The sequence below is a fragment of the Camelus dromedarius genome, chromosome 31, assembly GCF_036321535.1.
Source record: "Camelus dromedarius isolate mCamDro1 chromosome 31, mCamDro1.pat, whole genome shotgun sequence".
Taxonomy (NCBI): domain Eukaryota; kingdom Metazoa; phylum Chordata; class Mammalia; order Artiodactyla; family Camelidae; genus Camelus; species Camelus dromedarius.
In genome coordinates this window covers 3312363-3339059 of record NC_087466.1, presented here as the reverse complement: position 1 = coordinate 3339059, position 26697 = coordinate 3312363, and the positions used below count along the sequence as shown (strand labels likewise).

Sequence of the window (26697 nt, the reverse complement as noted above, 5' to 3'; positions counted from 1 at the left end):
CAAACTTCTGAAGCGCTTTCTTACAGTGTTGTTCTCGGTATAACGCCATCTTTCTCCGCAGATTTGCTTGTAAATGCATCACGAAGAGGCAGCCCAGAATGAAGAAGACAAGCAGGAGTGTCGGCTCAGCGCCTAAGGTGTCTGGGGTAAGCAGAACGCAAGCCGCGGACAAAACGAAACCCGAGAACAGCTGCCCAGCACCTGCAGGAGGCAAGGTCGGGAAGCCCGGCGCCGCAGCGTCCTTGTCAAAGGTATTCACGGGCTGACTGAGCGCGGGGTGGGTCTGAGGACAGAGTCTTAGGAGGCTGTTTGAGTCATTAAGTAAACCGTGTCTAGGATCACCCTCTGCTGGTGCCCTTGCAGAAAGCTCGCGGTGTGCTGTTCTCAGTCGGTGTGTTGGGGCAGCTCCTGCCTTCAAGGAGCTGGCGGTGTAAAGGATGCAAACGGGTCACATGACGAACAACTAAGACACAAGCGGAAAGTCAGGCGATGAGAGGGCAGGAGGGCCGCGCAAGCCACTTCAAGTGGGAGAACCTTGTTCCAGGCCCAGGAAGGCTTAGTGAGCAGAGCGTGTGCGCTCGGTCTTAAAGGATGGCCTGCTGTGACATCCCTGAGACCCCCAAAAGGGGTTTTTATTCCTACCCCAGCCCCTTACACTGTTACTGTAAACTGGCACTCTCTGACAGCTGACACAGTGTTAATCCCAGTTAAAATTGGGTGGTATTGCTTTAGTTAGAGCATGACTACTTTTCTTTACATTCTTTCCTTTGGAGGCTGGCTGAGTAGTTTGTAGAGGGTAGTGATGTGTTAGATCACGGGCTTCTGGAGCAGGCAGGCCTGGGCTCGGTGTGTGCAGGCTTCTGGGGCCGTGGTCAGGATGAAATGAGGGTACGTGACAGTGGATGGCCTGTGGCCTGGCACACAGCACGAGCTTTGTAAGTGGCAGGTAGTAGCAGTTTTAGGGCTGGCTCTAGAAGCTTCCCAGCTCAAGGGTGACTCCTGAAAGTAATACTCTTTCAACGGTGTTCTCAGTGTCTGTGTTGAGGTGTCCTGGGCCATTTTTCTGCTGGTCAGGTCTTAGAGTCACTGAACAGAGATCCACACAATCTTCTTCCAATCTTTCTCAGTCCAGAGTTCATTTATTTGTTCTTTGCTTGTTTGTTTTGGGGTTTGGTATCTTGAGTCAAAACTCTGACTCTATGGAGAAAACCTGGAGAGGGTTTCTGCTAGTCTGATGGGGGAAACCAGCACTCCCTGAAATGTGATCTGTTTAGAAGCCTCGTGTCCAGGAAGGGCTTTGACAGATTGAGGCTTAATCATTTAAGAAGCACCTCACAGGAGCAGCTGATGAGGGACTTCCTTGTATGTGTGGAAAGATCTAGCAGGAAATGCTGGTTTTTCTGTTCCAGGGTTGTCGAAACTGAACCCAGACTTGCTCCATGGGCTTGGGGATGCCACCAGAGTTTCTCCTTGCTCCAGCAAGGGTGAGCTGCTGGGTGTCATCCTGTGGCCTGGAGGACGGTGCTGGGAGTGGACCTTGGCCTGCTTCCTGTAGTCTCAGTCAGCAGCCTGACGGTTTCCTTGGTGGCAGTGCTGCCTCTCTCTCTGCCCTCGCTGGTGACTCAGTGGCTGGGGCTGTCTCCCAAGTGGAGTGCCCCTGTGCCGGGGCATCCTGTGACTTACGGGGCGCGAGGAACGTGCCGGAGTGCTGGCCTGGGACGTGCACTGCCGCCTGCCTTTTGCTGCCTCCTCCTTGCTGGCAGGCGGTGTCTTAGAGGTTCACTGTGAAGCACGTGCTGAGCAGCGTGTCAGGTCTTCTGGGGCCTGGATCCCGAGCTGATGGCAGTTTGGTCTTGAGCAGTGAGTACTTCATTGTCAGGCAGAACTGTGTCCCTGCTGTGGCCAGTGTGTGCCAGCTGTCCACGGCTTTGGCTCTGCTGTGTTGACTGATTTGTTTAAGTAACCCTCTGTGTGTGTGCGTGGAGTGGGGAGGGTCGTAGAAGAGGGGAAGCTCTTTGGGAACACTTTGCCTGGGCTGGAGCGATTGCTTTTACTTACGAAGGAGAAGGAAAAAAATCACTGAATAGAAATTGGAGTAAGACGGTAAGAAGGAAAGAAGAAAATAATAAAAAATGATAGAAAAATTGGAAAAAATCAAAAGGGCTTGGAGACCCCACAAACTTAAATGTTTCATTTTTCTAAGTTTTCATAGTTCACTGTGCTTCTCGAGTGTGTGATCACCTCCCACAGCTTAAATCCCTGTGAGTGGTGGAGCGTCAGTGACTAACCAGGCAAGTGCAGGTTTTGACGTTTCGTTGTACAGTCGTGGTGTCCACACTCACGCGCCCCTGTGGACCTGCGCGCTTCTGTCACTGCGCAGGACACTCATCACTGCTCTCATGGGGCCGGGCATGGGCCGCCTTCTCTGCTCTCTCGCTTCAAATCTCGTTTGAGGGTAGATCCAGTGAGATGTTGTGGAAAGGACCCTTGTGATTTGGGCACCTCACTTCTGAATGGAGCTTTTGTAAATAAGAAAAGAAGCACTCCTGCTGTTCACATTGTTCCTGCTCTTGTGAGTGGCTGGCTGACATCTGACCTGGGGCCTTTGCCACAACCTCCAGGTCGAGGCAGTCTCCAGGCCCGAACTCCACAGGTGCTCACAGCTAGTCCTTGGGAAGCAATACGCTTTCATTGTCCTGAGGATACTTTTTCTAAAAATCGATAGATGAGAATTAGTAAGCTGCAGTTACTTCGATTAGAGTTTATCTAAATGATTGATGACTCTCAGTGATGATTTGTGATCATACCTTTTCAGTATAACGTTCATTAACAGTATGAGTGAGCAATCCATCTCTGAAACTTGAAGGGTAAAAATTTTAAACTGATCTTAAATTTTGAGGTGAAGATGCAGGCTTTGAAGCTTGGACTTTACCCGGAGAAGCATATACTCTTTGGTTGTGGTATTTCATTATTTGTATCTATCTGTTTTTACCAGATGACTTGTGTTTTGCATCTGTTATTAAAAAGTTGGCTAAAAATCTATTCTTTCATCAGTTTCATTTTTTGGACTGTTATTTATGGGCGATGTGTATGTGTGAGAATATATGTATATTTATAAAATTGTGTAACAAAAAGTAAAAGAAATAGGGAAAAATATCAGAGAGCCTGCAAGTACCTTTGTGTAAAAGGCAAGTTGGAAAGTGCAGAGTTGTTTCTTGTTTTGTTTTTACTTTTTTTATGAAGTGGAACCTACATCCAGAGAGATTCGCAAAGCATCTGTGTTGGGCTTCCTGAGTCTCCGCAGGGTGAACACACCTGCGGCCACCAGCCAGGCCAGGAAACAGCCTCCCTGCCCCTCAGCGCCCCCGACTCCTCCCCTACTTCATTAAGTCCCTTCCCATTCTCTCCAGCGGTAACTGTCACCCTAACTCTTCCCCAGAGGTTCATTTTGCCAGTTCTGGGTCTCTGTATAGATGTACTCGGATGTGAGGTTCTTTTAGTTCTGCGTCGGTCATGATATCACCCTGTTGTCACCTGTGGCACAGCTCCTCCCTTGCTGACTACTAACCCGAGGTCATCCACCTCACCTGCCGTGGATGGACATCTGTCTGGAGTTTCCTTTGGGGCCATTTAGAACAGTACTATTGTGAACATCCTTACACATGTCTCTTGTACACACGTGCACCCATTTCTGTTGGTTCCATAACCAGGAGTGAAATCACTGGCTGGTAGGGTACACAGTGTCCACCTTTAATAGATAGATGGCTGAATCAGCTTCCGAAGTGGTTACCAGTTTGAATAGTCTCAGCTGCACTTACACCCGTCTTTTCATTGTATCCGTTCAGGTGTGTGTAAGGGATTCCAAAGTGGCTTTAATCTGCATTTGCATATTATCAATGAGATTAAGCACTTTTTCATGTTTTTTTTTTTTTTTAATGTGTTTAATGTATAGTAGATATCCTCTTATGTGAAGGGCCTGTTCAGATCACTTGCCCATTTTTCTGCTGTGGTATCTTTTTTCTCAACCATTTTTTGGTAGTAAAATGCGCATAACATTTACCATCTTAACCATTGTTAAATGTGCAGTTCAGTGGCCTTAAGAACATTCACGTTGCTGAGTAACCTTCACTGCCATGCATCTTCAGAACCTTCTCATCTTCCCAAACTGAAACTCTGTCCCCATCAAACACCAACTCACCCCCGCTACCCCAGTCCCTGGCAACCACTGTCCTGCTTTCTGTCTGTGTGAGTCTGAGTACTTCATATGAGTAGAATTATACAGTATTTGTATTTTTGTGGCTGGCCTATTTACCTCAGCATAATGTCCTCAGAGTCCATCTACAGTGTAGCATATGCCCAGTTTCCTTCCCTTTTAAGGCTGAATAATATATCATTATGTATAGATCACATTTTGTGTATCCATTTTTCCGTTGAGGGATACTGAGTTGCTTCTACCTTTTGGTGACCCTACTTTCAGTTCTTTTAGGTATATACACGGAAGTGAAATTACTGGGTCATATGGTAATTCTGTTCTTAATTTTTTGAGGCACGACCATACCATTTTCCATAGCAGCTGCACTATTTCATATTCCCACCAACGGTGCACAAGGGTTCCCGTTTCTCTGATCCTTGCCGGCGCTTGCCTTTTCAGGCTTTTTGGTAGCAGCCATCCTAACGGCTGTGAGGTGGTGCAGTGTCTCTGTGCTGACTTCCAGGCCTTCACCTGTTCTAGATGTCAGCCCTGTGGCATTTACCTGTGTTGCACGCGTTTCACCCACTCTGTGCTTTCTTTCTACTTCTTTGATTGTGTCTTTTGATGAATGGAAGTTCTTATTTTTTTGTTTTTTGTTTGCTTTTGGAAGTTCCTAATTTTAATATAGTCCAGTTTGTTAATCTTTTCTTTACGCTCAGTTTTTTTTATGTGTGTGTGTCTGAGTGTTTTGTTTATAAAATCTTTTCCCGTCCTGAGGTCATGGAGATAGTCTCTTATACATTTTTTCTAGAAGCTTTATTATTTTACGTTGTGTATTTAGGTCCTCAATCTATCTGGAATTGATTTTTTAAAAGATGTTTCTTTGTGTGTGTGTGTGTGTGGGGGGGTGGTAATTAGGTTGATTTATTTATTTATTTCAGCGGAGGCACTGGGGATGGAGCCCAGGACCTCATACACGCCAAGTGCGTGCTCTGCCGCTGAGCTCTGCCCTCCCCCCGCCAGTTGGTTTGGAAGACTGTCCTCCATGTTTGTGTTTGTTAGTATCCCTGTGATTAGATTGGGGTGACACGGTTTGGGCAGTAGTCCCACAGAAGGCATGTGTGTTGGCGCAGCGTCTCCAGAGGCACGGGGGTGTCAGTCTTTCATTCCTGGTGATGTTGATTTGGTTAAGATGGTGTCTGCTAGGTTCCTCCATTATCAGGTTACTATGTTTCCTTTTGTAAAAATAAGTATCTTATTAAAAATACTTGGACACTTTGTAAATGTCTTTTTCCTCATCAAACTTTCACCCTAGTTTTTAGCAATTTTTGGTAATTCTTTCCAGAATTATTACTATTTTTGTCAAATGGTAATTTTCTAATTCTGTCATTCCTGCTACATTTACTAGTTGGCATGCTACTGTAAGGAAGAGTTTTCTATGTTCCCCCATTTTGTATTTTCATTTATATTAGTGAGGATTCATAGATTCTTATTCAATGAGCTATAAATTAGTAGCATCATTTATTTTGATGCTTAGATTGTCCCCTGTTTGGCCAGTGGTGGTCCCTTCAACTGGCTCCTAGGTCCTTTCGGTATGTTCCTCTTATTCTTTGAGCAATGTCTTTCTCTCTGGCATGGTAAATTGCCTACTTTCCAAGCCCAGCCCTAGAATCAACCTTGTCTTTAAGGAGGCCTTAATCTTTTCAGTAGAGGATAGAATTTACACCATCTGAAAGCTAAGTGTGCTCATGGCTTTTGAAAGTGTTGTTTTTGGAAAGCACACGTGTATGCACATGTGTGCATCATACAGATCTGTGTCAATATCTGTATCGGCTTCTCTTTATATGCATTAAAACCTCAGAGTTCACACTGATGCTTCCAATTCCAGCTGATATACAAGGTTGATAGTAGCCTTTTCCACTTTCCACAATTGTAATCCCTTCCTCCGACAGTAGCTTTCATTATCCAAAATAGATTTACTTATTTTACCAACCCTAGAATATACAGAAAATAGAGATTTGCTCACTGATACCACTGCAAAAAATGGATCTGCCAGCTAGCATTCAAAATGTATACTTTTCCGTTTTTAGCTTGAGAGTTTGAGGATTTATGGTCAAAATGCTGTGTTCAGAAGATACATGGATTACCCCCTGCCCTCCCCCATGTAATTATAATAGTCATTAGAAATGCAATAGGGTCCATCTGTTTCAATTGTGTTCCATTTTAGCGCTCCCCCCACTCTTGTTTATCTACTCCTTTACCGTGAGCATGTAAAACACTCAGTCACAACTCTGGGAGATGCGCTCAGAGAGGGGCCCTCCCTCCCCCACTCCTCCGCACTCTCCCCGCCTGCCAGTTGGAGGTGAGCAGTCTGATTTAGTTTTTCTTTAACCTTCCTGTGTTTCTTTTTGCATAAGTGAACAGATGTGTATTTTTTATTTCCCCTTTCTTACACTAAAATTGACATAATTAGGTATACTTTTACACTTTGCTTTTTTTCACTTAATATAGTCTAGAGATACCTTCATACCAGTTTTTAGCAGTCTTTCTCATTCTGTTTATATTTCCTTGTATGGATGTACTACAGTTTATTCAACTGCTTTCCCATGTATAGACCTGTAAGGTGTTTCTAGTATTTTGCAATTAGAAACAATGCTGCAATGAATAACTTTATGCACATGTATTTTTGTGTTATTGGAGGAGTGTCTTCAGTTGAATTCCTAGAAGTAGAATTGCTGGCCAAAAGGTAAATGCATATGAAGCATTGTTAGACGTCACCATATCCTTCCGTAAGGCTCTGTCTGTCCAGTCGAGTCCTCACCAGGAACTGATGAGAGAGCCTGCCCCCACACCTTTCGCGGAGGGGTGTGTCATGCTTTTCTCCCTCTTGCCGGTCTGATGGACATGGCGGCTCAGTGCTGTCTGTTTGCATTTTTCCTAGTGTGAGTTAGACTGACCATCTTGTTTTGTACATTTGTGTGAATTGATTGTATGCAATTGTGCACTTTACTCACTATTCTTTGTGGTTTTTGGTCTTCTTCCCCATGATTTTTAAGAGTTCTTTGTGTGTTAGGGATATTAGTCCTTTACTGGTGAGGTATTTCAAATACACTTACCTAGTTGCTCATGTGTGGTTTCTTTTCTTTTCTTTTCCTTTTTTTTTTAACTTTGCTTATGATAATTTTTTAGCCATACAGTTTAAATTTTTTAAAAGATTTTAATTTTTACTTAGTCAAATTTTTCAGTTTTTTGTTTTAATCATTCAGGATTTTGAATAATAGAAAGACTTAGAATTTGTTTTTGATATCGTGTAAAATAGGGCTGATTTATTTCTTCTTTCCTTTCTGAATATACAATTGACCTAGCACCACTTAGTGAAAATCCATTTTTCCTGTACTGCTTCTTTGGTCATAAATACAGTTTTTTTCTGAATTCTGTTCTGTTCCACTGGTTAATTCGTGTGCCAGTGTTGTGCTATTATAGTTACTGTGATCATTGCATAGATTTTGATTTGGTACTCTGATGTATGTTTAACTTTTCCATTACTTGAAGACAAATTGTAAACAGAAGTGTGACAGTTAAGCCACTTTTTATAGGACTATGTACGTGGTCTTTAGATGTAATTATTATGAAAGAAAAGAATATTTAACTCATGGAGGAAGGAAAATTAGTTCAAAGATGATTTTAACTTTAATTACCAATATAAATAAGATGATATGAAAACGTAAGAGTATGCTAAGTTTATTTACTGATTAATAGAGGAGGGGCAAATTGACGGGAAGAGGTGTGACTTGATTTTTTACATCATAGTTGATGAACAATTTTATTAAGAGAAACTAGTCTTAAAGAAAATGAACAATCCTTAATGATTAATATAGTATCCCCCTTTCTTGTTACGTGATCTAGATTTTTTGTAATGTGACAGCCCTAAATTACCAAAGCCTAATTCTGACAGTTCATTTAAAACATTAAGCCTTGTTCTGCATCTTTCTGGAAAGCCAGATTGAAGTACCTAATGGCACTGCTCCATACGGAGTTCCTGACATTCAGAACTAGAAGAGGCTTTAGAGATGAGTTATTTATGAGCTATTCTGCTTAGAAGAAATGAATTCATTGTGATAATCTGAGGATGAGCCTGGCTCCAGATGGGAAATGGCATAAATCCACTGCTTAACTTGTGCCTTCACCTTAATGGGCAAAACTTTCAGTTTTTTTATTAAAAAAATAAGTTTTTCTTCTTTCTCACAGATCTTTAACTCCCCTGTGTTCTCTCATTTCTCTTTTTCGTAAGGGATAATTTTATACCCAATCCAGTTATCCGGAGTGTTTGTTTTCTTTTTAAGAAGCTCCCATTTTTTCAGTCATCTTTATAAAACAAAAACAAATATTACAAAATGGTCCTTCTCAAATAATATGGTCATTTAGGCTGACTAACCCTCACTCATTAATCTCCAGTTTTTAAAATTTTCATATTACTTAGGCCTTGAAAAAAAAAATCTCCTTTCAATTTTGGTTTAATTTAGACTACTGAAAAACTAGATAAGGTAAGAAAAATAAATTTTGGCATAACCTCTTCTAGATGTTAAATCACTTTAGAGCAGTGAAGGTTGTTTCTGACTCCTGACACTGTTTCCCTCTAGGCATTGTAAGGTGGCATCGAACTTCCCCGAGGTAGTGTGTGTGATGTCTCTCGGATGTCCTGGCTTGTAAACTGTGTCAGGCGTGAGAGGGTAGCAAGGAGGACGTCTTCACTGTTTCCCCCCCTTGCTGAGTCTGGCCCGTGGGGCCGACGTAGGCTTCCGTCAAATCTTGAGTTCATTGTGATTTTCATATTTTAAAAAGAAGTGCATGATGGTTTATAAACCAGTAAAGAGGTTCTGTTTTTGTAGCTCAGCATGAGGCGCTGCTTGGTAACTGTTGGAAAGTCTTTGTAGAGCTCTTGGACGCGACATAAAAGTCCGGGGCTTTGTTTAGTCTCAAAATGTTATTTAATCTTGCTTCATCTAGTCAACTTGTTTTTATTTTCTGTTGCTTCTAGACCAAGAGCAATGATGACCTTTTAGCTGGGATGGCTGGAGGGGTGACAGTGACCAATGGTGTCAAAGGAAAAAAAAGCACCTGCTGTTCCACTGCACCTTCTGCCCCCGCCCCCACCATGAGCACCGTGGAGAACAAGTCTAAGACTGGCACAGGTATGAGCGTCCTGCTGCCGCTTTGTCTGAACGGGCTGAGTGCAGCAGTGGGGAATTCTTCTAATCGTAGAAAGTTTCAAGCGTGTGCAAGAGTACCGGGTATTTCAACCCCAAGTACTCATCACCCTCGTCACCCGGCGGCCGCTCCTAGCTCCGTGACCCCCTCCTTCCCCCGGATTATTTTGAAGCAAATTCTAGGTGTTGTCCACAAATATTTAATTATCTTTGAAAGATAAGGGTTCTTTTAAAAATATATTCTCAATACCATTATCAGTCCTTAAAATAATTAATAGTCATTCTTTGAGTCATAAATTGTTCAGTAAGTTTGTGAATTTCCAGCTGTCTTAGAAATAATTACGTATATTTATTTACTTATTTGTTTGGATCAGAATTCACCAGATTCATTTAAAGTCCATGTATTGGTGAATTGTCTTAAATCTTCTTTTTTAAATCTTTGAATCCTGGAATTTAATTTTTGTAGAAATGGTTGTTTGACCTGTAGTTTCCCATGATCTGGATTTTGGTGTCACTTCCCTGTGATGTCCTTGGCCATGTTCCTTTGTTCTCTCTGTTGGCTGTAAATGTCACTGGACCCAGAGCCTTGGGGAGACAGACCCAGTTTCCTTTCCCTTGCTCCTTCCCAGGGGGTGATCGGCTGGCTGTCTCGTTCCATGATCAAGGCCAGGTCCGTTCATGCCAGTTCTGCCATTCTTTCTTCATCAGCAGCAGCAGTTTGTGTTCAGATCTCATTCTGTAGTCCAAGGAGTAATGCTGTCATATTTTACTTCTTACACTTATAGAAAAAAACTTTAAAACTTCCAATAAACTTAAGATCATGTGTTTATGATGAAGCTTATGAGAGCAGACTGGCAGAAATTACAGCTGACCATAATCTTTAGGTGCTTCGCCCCTCTTGTGTGTATTGGATTCTTTCCTGGTCCACGCTTGCCTTCTGTCCCCTCTCCTGCTTTGACCCTCGGGAATCTTGCTTCCACCAGCTCATGCCCCTCTGTGAGCAGGGCGCTGTGGTCGCCAGGAGGAAACGTGGAAGTCCTTACTCTTACTTTGTGCTTTGCAGGCATTATTCCATTTTATCCTCACGACGGCCCTCTGAGATGGAGGCTATTTTAAACTTCATTTTAGGGATGTGGAAGCTACCCTTAGGAAGCTTAAGTCTCCTGCTCAGAGCCACGGCCTTGCTTTCTCAGTGACTGTGTTCTGGGTGCCTGTTTTGTACCAGGATGCAGAACTGGTGGCGGAGCGAGGACTAAACTTGGGTCTTTTCCTCCCGAGCAGGGTCGGCACCACGTTTAACACTCCAGCTTCTGTGGTAAGAAGGAAACCAATACTTCAACGCCATCCAGATCTCCTCCTATCTTTAGTCTGTAGAGTTTCCTGGTGAGATCACACGTGTTTGCACACGTGGTTGGTTTATTATCTTTTCCTTGCTCTTAAGGAGGTCTAGCCCTTGCTCCTGGGATATGGCCTTCCCTTAGTCTTGCTGCCCTGCCTGCCATGTCCCTCCTTCGCTGTTCCTCCTTCTCCCTCACGTGTACGTGGCATCCTCTAGGCGAACTTCCGTCAGAGCACTCTCTCCCTGCGTTTCTTCCCTGCTCAGGAAAATTGACTCAGCGTTTATTGCTGCGGCTCACCGAACTCCCCCTGGCATTCAGGGCTCTGTAGAAACCTACCCCCGCTGCTTCCACTGACTCTGTGACCTCCTTTCCCCTTCCTGTGTACGAGGCTCACTTCTGCTTCCTCGTCCTGGTCTGCCTCATGGCCAGCCAGCATTCCTACCCCTGCTCTACACCTGACCCCGGGCTCTCTTCTCGCATCGTGTAGACGTTTAGCTCCTTGCTAGCTATGGAGCCTCGTGCCTGCCACATAAAGAACCAGTTGGTTCTTTAAAAATGTTTATTGATCAGGTCTAGGTATTGTTTTTCAAAGTGAAAAATATTCTGTTTCTTAAATGTTTATGGATATTTAAACATACTCCTATCCTTTCTATATTAAACACATGATCATGTCAGTTATTTGCACAGGTTTAAAATTTTAGCAGTAAGTAAGTGTGATTCGTGCAGCGTATGTGATTCACATACTGTTACAACTTAACGTTAGCATCATCGTCTTCTAACACTAAGAGGCAAAATTGTCTGCTGGTTAGTTTGCAGATTTTGGAGCCACACTGCCTGCCTGCATTTGAATCTTGGTTCATCCCTGTATTACCTGTGGGATGCTGGAAAATTATTTAACATCTGTTTTCTTTTTGTTGTTTTTTGGGGGATTGGGGAAGTAATTAGGTTTAGTTATTTTAATGGAGGGACTGGGGATTGAACCCACGGCTTTGTGCATGCTAGGCATGTGCTCTCCCACTGAGCTGCACTCTCCCCCTTTAACATCTCTTCATGAGTTTCTTCATCTGTAAAACAGGATGACAGTGATGAAGCTTGTATAAGTGAATGTGTATGAAGTGTTAATGTGTGCATGTGTAGCCAAGTATAAGCCCATGTTATCTGTCATTATGATTCTTGTTATTAGTACTATTTATGTGGCATTTTAAGGTGTGAAAAATTTTTGCATTTACTTTGATCATATTTTTTTGTGCTTATTATTAGCTTAGATTTTCTTGTTCAGAGCTGCCTTTCCCTTTCTTGTTCGTCTGTGATCTTCCTTCACTGTCTGTCTCTGCAGTTGGTTTGCTCCCTGACTATCTCTAGAGTCACCTGCACCTGGCTTGCCTGAGGACATTATGCCGGGGCCACCTGTCTAAAGCTGTGGTTTAGAATTCAAGTTCACGTGTATAACTGTTTTTCATTGTGACAGCTTTATTGAGATATAATTCACACTCTATGAAATTCACTTTTTTACAGTATACAGTTTAGTGTATAACTTCCTTTTCATTGATAATTAGAAGATGAATGACATTCTGGTTTGGAGGAATCCTCTAAGGCAGGATTAATGTAGGTCAAAATCAGTGTGTAGTTCCTTTGATTTCATCACATTGGACCTGAAACATGACTCTGTGCCTCTTTATTGCTAATTTTTTGCCTTAAATTCTTTGTTTTAAACATGTAGGCACAAGTTCTTCAACCAAGCGGAGCACTTCCACAGGTAATAAAGAGTCCAGTTCTACTAGAGAAAGATTACGTGAACGTACCCGACTAAACCAGAGCAAAAAACTGCCTTCTGCAGGTCAGGGAGCTAATGACGTGGCGCTGGCTAAACGTTCCCGCGGTCGCACTGCTGCGGACTGTGATGTTCGCATGAGCAAGTCCAAATCGGACAATCAGATCAGTGACAAAGCTGCTTTGGAAGCCAAGGTGAAGGATCTTCTCACGTTGGCAAAAACCAAAGACGTGGAAATTTTACACTTGAGAAATGAACTCCGGGGCATGCGCGCTCAGCTGGGCATTAGCGAGGACCGTCCCGAGGGGGATGAGAAGTGTGCGGAGAAGGAGGCCGGCACCGCTCACCAGCCAACTGATGTCGAGTCCACTTTGTTGCAGTTGCAGGAGCAGAACACTGCCATCCGTGAGGAGCTCAACCAGCTGAAAAATGAGAACAGGATGCTGAAGGACAGGCTGAATGCACTGGGCTTCTCCCTGGAGCAGAGGTTAGACAACCCCGAGAAGCTCTTTGGCTACCAGTCCCTGAGCCCAGAAATCACCCCTGGCAACCAGAGCGATGGAGGAGGGACTCTGACTTCCTCGGTGGAGGGCTCTGCCCCTGGGTCCGTGGAGGATCTCTTGAGCCAGGATGAGAACACCCTCATGGGCCACCAGCACAGTAACTCTATGGACAACCTGGACAGCGAGTGCAGCGAGGTGTACCAGCCCCTAACGTCCAGCGATGACGCGCTGGACGCCCCGTCGTCCTCAGAGTCGGAGGGCATTCCCAGCATGGAGCGGTCTCGGAAGGGGAGCAGCGGGAATGCCAGCGAGGTGTCCGTTGCTTGCCTGACAGAACGGATACACCAGATGGAGGAGAACCAGCACAGCACGAGTGAGGAGCTGCAGGCCACGCTGCAGGAGCTCGCTGACCTGCAGCAGATTACCCAGGAGCTGAACAGTGAGAACGAGAGGCTGGGCGAGGAGAAGGTTATTCTCATGGAGTCCTTGTGTCAGCAGAGTGATAAGTTGGAACACTTCAGCCGGCAGATTGAGTATTTCCGTTCCCTTCTGGATGAGCATCACATTTCCTACGTCATCGACGAGGATGTGAAAAGTGGCCGCTACATGGAATTGGAACAGCGCTACATGGATCTAGCTGAGAACGCCCGCTTTGAACGCGAGCAGCTCCTTGGGGTCCAGCAGCATTTAAGCAATACTCTGAAGATGGCAGAGCAGGACAACAAGGAGGCTCAGGAAATGATAGGGGCGCTGAAAGAGCGCAACCACCACATGGAGCGGATCATTGAGTCTGAGCAGAAGGGTAAGGCAGCCTTGGCAGCCTCGCTGGAGGAGTACAAAGCCACGGTGGCCAGTGACCAGGTGGAGGTGAACCGCCTGAAGGCCCAGCTGGAGAACGAGAGGCAGAAGGTGGCGGAGCTGTACTCCATCCACCACTCCGGAGACAAGTCTGACATTCAGGATCTCCTGGAGAGCGTCAGGCTGGACAAAGAAAAAGCAGAGGCTCTGGCCGGCAGCCTGCAGGAAGATCTGGCTCACACCCGGAATGAAGCCAATCGTTTGCAGGACACCATCGCAAAGGTATCGTTCCCAGCGGGGAGAGCGTCCTGGGCCCGCGCTGCGCAGCCGCAGCACCTGGTGCTGGCGCGCCATGGGCCCTTTGTAAGCTGGCGTTTTTTTAAGCTCCAGAATGCTTTTCTTGAAGTGGGATGGACTGAAAAAGTGTTCTTAAAATGATGTCACTTCCACTCACTTGCATTTTGTTGCTGTTTTCCTGCCTGTGAGAGGATGGGGCTAGAGTCACAACTCACAGAAGTTGTCCCGAGTTCTGGGGACGCCCAGGGGAGCGTGTTGTACAGTTTTATATCCTCTTCCCTAAGGTGGTTTGATGTAAGGAAAATGGAGAGCCAGCGTCCCAGGCTGTGGGCTGTGTCTCTTCTCATCCTTCTGAGTTTGTAGTTTTTCAAATAGAGTTCTTCTGTGAGTTGAAAATACTCTCGGGGTACGAAGAGGCCTGTGCTTTGTCCCTGCGGGGGACCTTAGAGCTTGTTGGCCCAGCCCCCTCGTTTTACACGCAGCGTGATAGTGAGGAGTCTGCAGCCCAGGGTTGCTGCACTCTGGCTGGGACTCTGCCCCACATGGCTGCTCAGTAGTGTGTTTTTTCATTTTGCTTATGTAGTATTTATGTGCATGACTTATGTGCATAATTATGTGCATAATTATTTTGTCTTACATTTTTTCCTGTTTAATGATTTTTACAGTAGGAAACAGTGTATCTTTGGCCAAAATTTGAATAATTTAAACCTTCATTTGTTTAAGTGATGACTTAGAGATACAATTTAGAAGATGTGTCATTTGTTGGAGCATTTATGTTGCGGGCCACTATGAATTAACACTTTGACAGTGACAATATTTGAGAATTTTTTGTTTCCATTTTTAATTTGCTATTGAAACTGTCACAAATCAGACATCGTTTTTGTGGGAAAGCATGTTAATTATTAATCAGATGCATGCCTTCAGTCCAAATTTTGGAGAAGGGAAAATTTCCAGTTTCCTGAAATGATCTCAGTAAGTTCAGCGATATGTCAGCATGGTTGTAGTGATGTAGCAACAAACCAGGCTTAATAGGCGTGTCATGTGCAGCCCTGAGTCCCTGCAGAGCAGCTCACTGCCCGCTTCCTGTAGAAACTGTACCTCTGTCCTAGCGTGTATCTTAGAACAACTCTCACTTTTCTCACCTGCACCGTCAACTTTATGTAGGTAGAAGATGAATACCGAGCCTTCCAAGAAGAGGCTAAGAAGCAGATAGAAGATTTGAACATGACATTAGAGAAATTAAGATCAGAGCTGGAAGAGAAAGAGACAGAAAGGAGCGACATGAAAGAAACCATTTTTGAACTTGAAGATGAAGTTGAGCAGCACCGGGCAGTGAAACTTCATGACAACCTCATCATTTCTGACCTAGAGAGTAAGTGTTCTCGTCCCAACACGGGGGAGGAGTCTGCGTTCAGTAACACAGTGAGGGTGGGTGTCTTGACGGGGGCGGTGGTTCCAAGGCAGGAGCCCTGCGGCCCCGGACACCTGTGTGTGCAGCGTGCTGCCCTCGGCAGTTCATGGTCTGGCCGCTGCTTTGTTCCTGAAGCACTGTTACATGGACACAGTACTTTAAAACTGAGCTTAATCATGGAGATCATTTAAGTGGAAAGGTAACAGGGTTATTATTTTCTGGATCTTAGGAGAAGCCATGTATTATCCACGTCTAGTGATGCAGGTGTGCTGAGACCGACAAACATCCCGCTTCATAACCTTACACCTCAGGCATAGGCTGTTGTTTATGTGTCAGATTTTCCTCCCTTCCATGGAGCGCTTACGCTCAGGTGGAATTGAAAGTCAGATTTCAAGTTGTGTTGTTCACTTTTTGAAATAAAAGTTAAAAAAACTATTTTGTTATTAATTCAGACTTGTAAAAAAGTTGCAAAAATAGTACAGAGCATTTCTGTGTGGAAAATTGGATGAGGAACAGAAATTTGCATGATCTTAAAATGTCTTCCCACAGACTTTTTTATGTTGCAAACGAGGAAAAGAAACAGCCAGAGATTTTACAGTGACCAGGCAATCATGTCAGTGACAGAGACGTGGATACTGGACGTGACATCCCCAGGCCAAGTTCTGGCTGAGACATAACTTCAGTTAATCATAAAGAAACAGTAAACAGAAAAAAGTGAGGAATGTTGTACCACAACGGCTGAGAGCGGGTGGGGCTGTATTCCTCAAAAATGCCCATGTCCTGAGAGACTGAGGTAGAGGGAACGTTCCAGGTTAAAGGAGGCTAAGGAGACAGGACAGTCCAGGTTGCTCCAGGTGCCTGGACTGACCCCAGGACTGTCGGGAGAGGCCGGGGATGTGGGGACAGAACTGGAATGTGGGTGGAAGATGCCACGTCATTATCAGTGTACAAGGTTGGTAACCAAACTGCATTTCTGTTAAAGAGTGTCCCTGTTGTAGGAACCACACACCGAGTATTCATGGGTGAAGGACCATGGCGTGTATCCTTAAAGGGTTCAGGGAAGTTTGGGGGGTGGAGGCAGACAGTCAGGGATAGGAGGTGGCAAATGGTAAAACAAATGGTAAACAGTTCACAGTAGGCAGGTCTGAATAAGGGTGTATGGGTGTTCCTTGTACTGTTTTCGTAAGTTTAAAATTATTTTAGAATAGTACATTTTATAAGTTCTTATGTGTTTTTCATCTAGATTCCTCAAATGTGGACACATTTTCAGTCATAATGCACTTTACTGGTGGCCAGGCGGGGACGGGGAGGTAGGGGTGACCTTTGTGGACGCCTTGGTTCAAGCTTTGTAAACTTCTGGTTTGTGATGCTGCCCCTTGAGCGCTGGCAGGCTGTTACTTGACTGAAGATCGACAGGCAGATGCAGCGTGGAGCCAGATCGTGTGTGCCATGGACACAGACGTGGGTCAGGGGGGCAGCTTTAGAAGTCTTTCCAGGAGAGAGTGGGTCTTTTTCAGAAGCCCTCAGCATGCCTGGTGACAGTTCTGAGCTCCGGCTAGTTGACCAGCATCTGTAGGTTGACCCCAGGGTTAGTCAGAACATTCCAAGGCATCTGGATACAAAAGTAGCTGACTTGGGACCGTTTCTTAGAGACATAGCGATGAACTTTCTCTTATAAAGTTTTAAAAAACTTTTAGTTTAACATTATATCTACTTTTTATTTCATTGTCTCTGAACTGAGAGATTTATCTAATTTTACTTCCTAAATGTAGGAGGTTGTAAAATTTTCAGATTGTCTTGGAAGTTCTGTGCATTTTCCACTTAGTGCTTAGTGATAGTAACAGCCTTTTTCCCTTGCAAGCTTTTTGAGTTGAACCTGGAAAGAGCAACACCTTGTGGTAATTGAGGGTAATAGCTACAAAAATGTTAGATGAGGATTCCTGGGACAAAACTTTTCAAATCATTGCCAAAGTAAAAACTACATTAACGTTATGTGGATTTTAATTATCAGATGGCTAAAAATTCTGAATAAAGCCTTTTTTAGCCATGTAATGTGTCTCTCCAGTTTTTTGAAATGGAAAATTGAGGTAACAGAAATACATGTGGAGAATAGTGTGGTGGTTCGCACCAACTGCTGTGTGACAGTTGTTGACGCTTTGCGGCATTCACCGTGTGTGTGTGCCTCCAACTGAACCAGGTGGCAGTAAGCTGCAGACTTGATGACACTTAAGTCCCAAACACTTGAGCATGCACCTCCTGAGCCTTGTCCTCTTAACCGCGGTGCTGCTGTCAGAGCTGTAAAGGTAGTCATACTTCCTTGGCTTCGTCTCAGAGCCCGTATGCAGGTTTTCCCAGCTGTCCCATAGTTTTCTGTATACTTTTTTGTAGGAACTTGGATCTAGACAGGTTTCATGCATAACAATTAATTGTCAAATCTCCGGAGTCTGATAGGAGTTAATTTTTTTCCCTAGAGAATTCTAGCAGTCAGGATTGATGCTGAGTCAGCCCTTGGTGCAGGGGCGTGATGGCCAGAACACTGTTTACTGAGAAATTGAGATTTTCTTCTGTGGAGTGCTTTAACAACCAGCACTTACAGTCAGTTTTAGAACTTTTTTATCACCCCAAAATGAAATCCTGTGCCCATTAGCAGTCACTCATTTACCCCAAAATGATCCTGACTTTGGAGTTAGTGGATAGGACATTAAAACAGCTGTTACCCTGTACTTGGGAGTAGAGGAAACTCTGCTCGTAGTGATGAACAAATAGCAAGTCTCAGCAGAGAAAAACTGTTTAAAAAAAAAAAAGAACCTAGTAGGTATTCTGGAACTGAGAAATTTAACAGCTAATGTTAAAAGTTACCGAATCATTTAAACAACAAATCAGAGCTACAGAAGAGCCAGTGAGCTTGCTGCGGGGCTCAGCTCTTCCCTAAGGCAGTGCTCGGGGCTCCGCGCGGACATCAGTGCTACACCTGAGGGAGCTGCTGGCCTCCGCCGTCTGGAGGGGAGACCGCATAGAGGAGGGCAGCGTGGCCAGCGGTGAAACCCACATACACCTGTCACCTCAGCTGAGGCCTACCGGTCTCTGCTGTCGTCCATAGGGCGCCCCCCCCCCCACCGGCCCCTGTCATCAGCCGAGCCGTAGCAGGTTGTTAGGTTGAAGGGAGAGGCCTGAGGACGGAGCAGTCACATCACAGTTGTTGAGAAGCACGCACAAGTCACTGGTATTAATCATCCTTGACCTTTATAGGTAAGAAAGGCCAACCAGCATTTCTTAGACACTTTAATACCTTAGAAGAGCTTAAAAGAGAAACAGGAGAAAGAAGTAGCTCAGCTGAGCCCCCAGAAATAAAGTTAATAACTTCCCCACCAGTGCGGCAAGCCAGAGCGGATTGGTGCTGAGAGCAGTGGCACCAGCGAGATCTCGGGTCCAGCTCGGGCCCTGCGTCAGCCACCTGCTGTTTGCACAGTAATGCTCTGGGGCTGCCTGCAGTGAAGCACTGCCCCTGTCCTGCCCTCTGTAGCACCTGAGACTGAGGCCCAGCTGATGTCCAACACAGGGCTTGACCGAATCATGGAACACTGGCGACAGTGGTGAGCAAGGGTAGCTTGAGGTTGGAGAAGGAGCAGAGAAACAGGAGTGTTGTGGGACTGTGGTGGGAAGAGCTTGGAAGGCGGAATCCTGGGAAGCCTTCGTGGAGAAGTCTCGTATTTGACTATGTAACATTACAGTTTTCAGTTCAGCAAAGTATTAGAAATAAATGACTTTGGGAGAAAGATGTGTAATGCGTATCAGATACATAAAGAGACTGGACATCAGTAAGGCTGGGATAACCCATTAGCTAAGTCAAGTGTATGAATAGGTAGGCCAGAAAAAGCACAGAAAGGTACTTGACTCCCAAAAACGTGTGAACAATTAGAAAGATTGCTAACATGTGAGAGAGGAGAAGAGGGTCCTCTCATATGCTATAGCCTTTTTGGAGTATTGATAAAAAGATTTTAAAGCACAACAGTGATCTCGCAAATCTGCTCTTGAGAAACATGCGGTTGAGTTTGCAGATGCTTGTGCAGGTGTGATGCTTGCTGCAGAGCTGCTGGTCACCACGAAAACTTGGAAACTGCCTGTGTTTTCACCAGTGGGAGTCTAGTTACTGGCCCACGTGCACAGCCCGCCCCTCCCGTGGCTCCCTCTTCACCAGGGAAAGTAAGCAGGCAAGTCCATGTGCACAGGCTGGGAGACGTGCCCTAGAGGTAGAGGGAGTGTCCTACTTCTGTGACAAAACCATGAACATATTAAATACAGCATTACACTGAAACGGTAGCCAGGCATGATGGTGCTCCTTAAGGAATTCCAGTGTATTCTGTACCAGAAATGCTGTAACTTGGTGACTTCCCAAAAAAAGTTTTGTGTTCTTGAGCTAGAACCTTCTAGAGGGTTGACTCAGATCCTGTTGGTGGTTTCAAATAGTCCTTCATCACTTCTTCCACTTCTAGGAAGTGTCTTCAAGTAACATCTAAACGGCTATGTAAGACCCTCGTCGTGTTTATAACAGGAGTTGGATCTACTCTGGCTGTTCATCAGTAGGAGGTTGCTAAACAGACCATGATACATCCAGTGGCTGCCGCAGAGGTGCTGCGATAAAGGTGTCCAGTATCCACTGCTTAGTAGAAAGGCCTCTGAGGCAGTATGCATAGTACAGGCTCATTTTTCTTTAAAAAAATAAATATTTACACGTACGAAGTCTGGAGGGATACACGCCAAGTGCAGATGCTGGGCAGTCTTGTTTTTGTCGCCTCTTTCTGTTCTCCACTCTTCTTATTGTGAGCTTGTATTACTTTTAGAATCAGGGGAAAACATTATATTCACTTTTTTTAAGGGGGGGTGGATAAAAATGAATGCAGTTTTTTAAAAAGAGGTAGTAAATGGTTCGTTTGAAACTCATCTGTGTCTTCCTGCCTCAGGAATTCTGGTTTGGCAGTGAAGTCATGGCCTGGTGGCCGGATACAGTGCCTGCGTGGCTCCCCTGCCCTGGGGCGTGGAGTTTTCACTAATAGGTTTCTCTGGTCCTTTGCCTTCCTCTAAAAATTGCACCTGATGGGAGTTGGAGGCCCTTGACCAGAGGCAAGAGTCTGACTGAGTACTGGGGTGTCAGTACCCTAAGGGTTTTCTTGAATTTGGAGGGCAGGAGAGGTGGCAGGTAAACTTCCATGACTTTACACCCCAGGGGCCATAGGTTGATCCTGTGCTGTGGTAGCTGTGGTGTGATGGGCACATAGCTGGAGCCAGAGTGGAGGCCTGGTGGTGATTTACTGGCGATGGTAGGTCTTGGGGGTGGAAAGATTATGAACCCCATTATTAAATGGGCAGGGCAGTGCCCAGAATTGTTCAGAGCCAAGTTGGACTAAGAGCAATGAGAAACAGAAATTTATCTGATTTCTAGAATTAAAACTAACATTGTAAAATTGAGTTATAACATGTAATTTTAAAAAATGAGGTGTTAGAGCATGCATGAGATGCATGCATGAGGTCCTGGGTTCAATCCCTAGTACTTCCATTAAATAAATAAATAAACCGAATTGCCTCCCTCTCTTAAAAACAACAACAGCAACAACAAAAATGAGATCTTAGAATTTAATGTTGTTTCCGAGTTGCAGACAGTAGGTGGCAGTGTCCCTCACACTAGAAAAACTGAAGAGGGGACCTGCGTTTAGAGGCTCCGGAGTGAAGGCTGAGGCTGCCTTCGTGTGCCTGGCGTGATGGGTCACTGGGCTGACGGCAGTTTTGCTGAGTGTCTTCTCAGGGAGACCTGAAGCAAGACTTCTTTGTTTCCAAGGAAAAAAGACTGTTGTCACTTGTATTGCTTTATGTTACAAAGTGAAGCTACAGACATCGTTTGCGGAGTTTAAACCCAACTCCCCAGAGACGCTTGTCGTGCACTTACAGTGCTGCCGATGGCCGCCGCTCGCCAGCGCCCTTCCGTGCGAGCGGAGATGTGGCAGCAGCGCGCGCCCTTCGACGAGCAGGGCTTGTGGGCACCTGTGGCCGTGAGTGGAGAGGCTGGTAAAGAGAGAAGGATGAGAGCAGAAGAAATGAATGAAATGTGGGGTTTTGTGATCAGTCTGAGATGGCCATGTGACTTACAGTGTCACCTGAGAATCAAGGCACCAGGTGTTAGAAGTGGGCTGCCGTGAGATTGGCTGTCGTGTGTCTCATGTGAGGTATCGAACGGTATGTATGTCCTATGTGACCGGAAAAAAAGGGAAGCAATTTTCAACAGAGGAGGAGAAATTATACACTTTTTTGTTTGCTTGCTCGTTTTATTATAAACTTTTTGCACCTAAGTGTAGCGTAAGTGAAGGTGTAGCCCCTAATGTTTTCCACACACGTTTTACCTTCTGTCCTTGTCTGTGTTTGGTAGTATTGCCAAACCCTTGATTCCACCTCATTGGGTCATATGGAGCCAAATTCCCTGCTAGTTCCAGAGCCATCCGTGCCTCTCTGAATGCAGGGCAGGGTCATGGACTCACCCACTTACCTGGTGTCTGCTTCCCCTCAGCCAAATTGGATGTCCCACTTGGCCCTCAGCTTCCAGGTGAAGTGAGGTCTGTAGCAGCTTATATAGAGACAGATTGTAAAAGTTTAATCCTCTGCATACACGAACATCTTATTTTCTGTCTTTAAGAGAGTAGGGACTATACCTTTTTCCCTTCCTCTTGTATCTTAAGTACCTTGTAAAAAAAAAATCCAGTACAAAGTAGGTACTTAACAAGCTGTTTAGTGAATTACTGAGTAAAAGTAATTAATGAACTTTTTATTTCATAGGCCTTAACTTTGTTGAACAACCTTAGGGTAATACACGGGAGGAGGTTGACTACTGAGAATGGCTAGTTTTTTTCACCCATGTTTTATCTCATTTTTTAATCCAGTTTTAGAAAACATACCATTATTATACACTTACAGTAATTATTACACATATAATTGTTACAAATATTCTAGGTTTTATATTGTTACCAAAGTGAATTTATGTGGTTTAAAAACACTGGAACACAAACGTATCAACTTTGAATGAAAGGTTTCCAAGGTTTCAGCAGAGCGGGTTCCTGACGGAACAGAGAAGCCACCCAGGAGCAATCTAAGGGAAAACGTCCAAGAAAAAGCTCATGCCTTAGGGTCTGCATAGACGCTAACACTTTGTTAGCCTGAGAGAGGTGTTTTGCTTACGTGTGTCATTGCACACAGGTATTCACTCTGCTGGGCGTAAGGGATGGAAGGGAATGTTCACTCGGAAACACCAGTGTCCATAGTTGGATGTCCCTGACAGGAAAGAGTGAAGTCCTGTCTCGGGAATGTTCAGACGCACGACCCTGGGTAGTGACCTTAGTATTGCTTTCTCCTGCTGCGTCCACTAGCTCACATGCTTATACACTTACTTTACGTTTTAGGCCTACCACGTGCCAGGTGCTGGGGCTGTGACCTCAACCGCATGGCTCCTGACTTTGGGATGTTTTCAGCCTCTGGGTAGGGACAGAAATGAACCTGTGTTGGCAGTAACAGAGACAAGGCTGTACAGGACAGAGCTGGAGTGCAGAAAGGACAGGGCTCTGCTGGGAGGGGCGTAAGTGAAGTCAGTCAGCATACTTGTCACCGGGTGTGAGTGCCTCTTCTGGTGTTTAACCAGAGAGAGGGGGACAGTTCCTGAGCTGTCAGAGTGGCCAGCTGCGGTAGGTTTGCTGAGTGGCACCAGCACGGCACCCCCCCCAGGCGTGTCCCTCACGCAGGGATTTTTGAGCAGAACCTTCCAAATAGGCTGTGACTTCCCAGTGCGTTTCTGGATCCAGGGGACAGGCCTTGGCTGTGCGTCCACCGGTGCACCCCTCCCACTGTTTGCCCATTAGTGTGCTCGTCAGATGTTCGCGGTGTGTGGAATTGTCAGAAGGAAATACAAATTGTGCAAGAAGTTATGTGAGGAGTATTGATTTACTTTAACCCTTTATTTTGTAAAAAGACTTTCCATAGAATTAAACAGCAGCTCCCCAAGTTAGTATGTAATTAATTTTGTAAAAATTTTACTAATTTACCACTTTTCTGGAATTTATTCTAGTTTGTAAAGCAAGTTATATTTGCATAACTACTTTAGATTAATGACCCTTTTGATTAAAAGCTCACATTTTAATAGCAGTCAATGTTGTTTTGATTGGTTGTGAGCCAACAATGTGTGTGTGTTTCTAACAATTGATTGTACTTAACTTTTTGTTTCAGAATTAAGACACTGAGGAAGGAAGTAATCCAGACGTAGTGGTTTAAATTTGATATTTTCCTTACAAAGTAATATTGGTTTATACTTGGGTTGAGTATTCTTTTTTCTTTTTAAGTTTTATATTAAAAATAAAAGGTTTTGGGCAGGATGATTTTTTAAAATGTCATATTTAGGTACCTTATCCCTGTGTATTATTCTTTTCAAACACAATTTTAAGAATAATTATTTAAACTTTTGTGGTCTTTTCAGATACGGTTAAAAAACTCCAGGACCAGAAACATGACATGGAAAGAGAAATCAAGACACTGCACAGGAGACTTCGGGTAGGAGAACTCTCCTTGTGTTATCTCGTCAAAATGGAGTTTTCTGGAAGTTGCTGACTGTGCCCTCGTTCACCAGGGGTGGTTACAGTACTGGTCCCCCGGGTGTGGGCAGGAAGCTAATGCCATCACTTCAGATGCCGGCTGGTACTCGATTCTGGACAGAAGAATGTGCTAGTAATTTATGAGTAGTCATTTCAGAAAGATGGGTTTAGGAAGCAAGTGTTATATTTTGGAAAGGAAGTTTATTAGCTCTTGATTATAAAGTGTCCCAAACTAAGCTGTTTTCTTATGAGTTTTCGGTCGCCTGTGGATGTGACCAACCTGCAGATGGCTGTGCTGCTCTGGTGCGGAGGGCGGGGAGCTCAGCTTATGGTTTGGGTTGAGCCTCGGTTGCTCAGGCTGCCTTGGGGCGGGGGCATTGGGCACGGGTGGGCAGCTGTGGCTGGTGGGGGGAGGTGGCCCCTGGGAACCATGCACACCCTCCATGGCCAGGGGAGCAGCAGACCCTGCTGGTCCTCAGCGCCTCTCTCTGTGTGATTCTGTCCGCCCAGATCCAGTGTGGTGTTTGCTTCTGGCTTCCTCTTCCTTTTCCTTTCCTTTTGATAGTTTTTTTTCCTGTTAGTTTTTGATGTCAGGATATTTATAGTTTTTCACTGTAAAATCTTTCAGTGTGATTCACACACCACTCTTCTACCTTCTTGAGCTTTTCAGAGGTAAAGTGCTGTAAATTTTGGATACTGTGTTTATTTTCGTAAGATTTACTGTGAAACTTGCATGAAGAAGGGAGGCTTGACGCTTTCGTCATTAACATTGAGCACTCTTTGAGTAGACAAATCAGATGGAAAATCTTTTCCTCACTAAGAACAAGCTTGCTGGTAATACATTATCCGTTAGAAGTAAGTGGTAGCAGTTCTCTGGGGTTTAAAAGAAATCAGTCATCATTTGAGACAGTGCATTATAGCAGTCTAATCATAAACACATTTTATCGTTTTTAAATAAGTCTTTATTGCTCTCTTTTGGAAATAAAAATTTAGTTTTTTAACGTAGGAAGAATCGGCGGAGTGGCGGCAGTTTCAGGCTGATCTCCAGACCGCAGTGGTCATTGCAAATGACATCAAGTCCGAAGCCCAGGAGGAGATTGGTGATCTGAAGCGCCGGTTACATGAGGCTCAAGAGAAAAATGAGAAGCTCACAAAAGAATTGGAGGAAATAAAATCACGCAAGTATGTCCTGAGAAACCAGCTGTGCACTTACGCTTCAGTGGAGAGCACCTAAGTCCTGGCTTTGTGATGGGATATTACAGAGAAATGTGGGGTCTGACCCGGTGTGCCTGAGTCTGGGTCTCCTGAAAGTCACTCACTTTTCCTGGGCCCATTCTATGACACCTGTGAAACAGTATAGTGTGGCTTTTCAGACTTGTTGGTGTCCGTAACCCACCCCTCTAGGGGGCCAGAGTGACTACTGGCACACGACCCCTAGTGGCTCCCCCGTGTCCTCCGTCCCCGCGTCCCAGCCCTGACCCTGTGGACCCTGGGCAGACAGACCTCGCCCTGGTGCAGCTCTGCCTTCTCTGGCTGTGAGGTCTGGGCCAGGCCCTCAGTCTGCTCACCTCTAGAGAGGAGACCAGTTGTTGTCAGGCTGGTGTGAGACACACCTGAATGTGCTCAGGACCACGTCTCGTGTATTCTAGCCAGTCTTAATAGAGTGGGGGTCCCCAGAGCCCTTCAGGGGTTCTTCGGGGGCAGACTGCGCAGTGGTACTGAGTGTTGTTTGCCCCTTTAGCTGTGTTGACTTTCACACAGACAGCAAGAAGCAGACGTAAACTTTTGGTGGATCCAGGCCTTGGCACCAAGTCGCGCTCTCAGTGCAGGTGTCCCTTGAAGATGTCCTTGGTGGAGCAGGGGATCTTTTTTTTTTTAAATAGACTTTATTCTTTTAGAGCAGTTTCAAGTTCACAGCAAAACTGAGCAGAAAATATAGAGAAGTTCTCACATAGCCCTCCCCACTCACACATATATACTCCCCTACCTTCAACATCCCTCATCAGTGTGGCATGTTTAGTACAACCGATGAACCAACATGGGCACATTATTATCAACCAAAATCCACAGTTTACATTAGGGTTCACTCTTGATGTTGTACTCTATGAGTTTTGACAGATGCATAATGATATGCAGCCACCACTGTAGTATCATACAGAGTAATTTCATTGTCCTAAAAATCCCCTGTGCTCCATCTGTTCATTCCTCCCTCCCTCCCTCTCCAGGGGATCGTTAGCGCTGCTGCCTGGCTCCTTGAGTGTGTTATCTCTGAAGCTCTGGGAGGCGCAGAGGGAGGTGCACGTAGGTGCTTCTGCTGCCTCTGCCCCACGCGAGCCAGGGTTGTCTGGGCAGGGCCCCACGGCCCGCTGTGCTCTGTGCTGTTTTCTTCCTTCACGGAATGAAAATTTTTACTGGAGAACGGCTGGCCCAGATTTGGTATTTAGTGGATGTTTCCTAAAAATGATGACGAGAGCCCTGTCACTTCAAGGGAAACAGCTGACAGCATTTGGTACCAATTATAAAATGTGGGCTTTCAGGGGAGTGTTAGGATTTTGGA

The 26697-nt window shown here is 45.0% G+C and overlaps 1 protein-coding gene across 2 annotated transcripts in view; it reads left to right on the top strand.

Moving 5' to 3' along the window:
- SPECC1L (sperm antigen with calponin homology and coiled-coil domains 1 like) overlaps positions 1-26697 on the top strand; it is a 112620-nt gene that overhangs the window by 25853 nt on the left and 60070 nt on the right. The window contains exons 2-8 of one of the 2 annotated variants that reach the window (XM_031442310.2): positions 62-251; positions 9231-9384; positions 12460-12495; positions 12577-14093; positions 15273-15480; positions 24026-24099; positions 25147-25322. In XM_031442310.2, the coding sequence (XP_031298170.1) occupies positions 99-251; positions 9231-9384; positions 12460-12495; positions 12577-14093; positions 15273-15480; positions 24026-24099; positions 25147-25322 (2318 nt within the window). In that variant the 5' untranslated portion in view covers positions 62-98. Of the gene's footprint in view, positions 1-61; positions 252-9230; positions 9385-12459; positions 14094-15272; positions 15481-24025; positions 24100-25146; positions 25323-26697 lie in introns of both variants that reach the window. The other variant, XM_031442311.2, reaches the window with a different exon arrangement.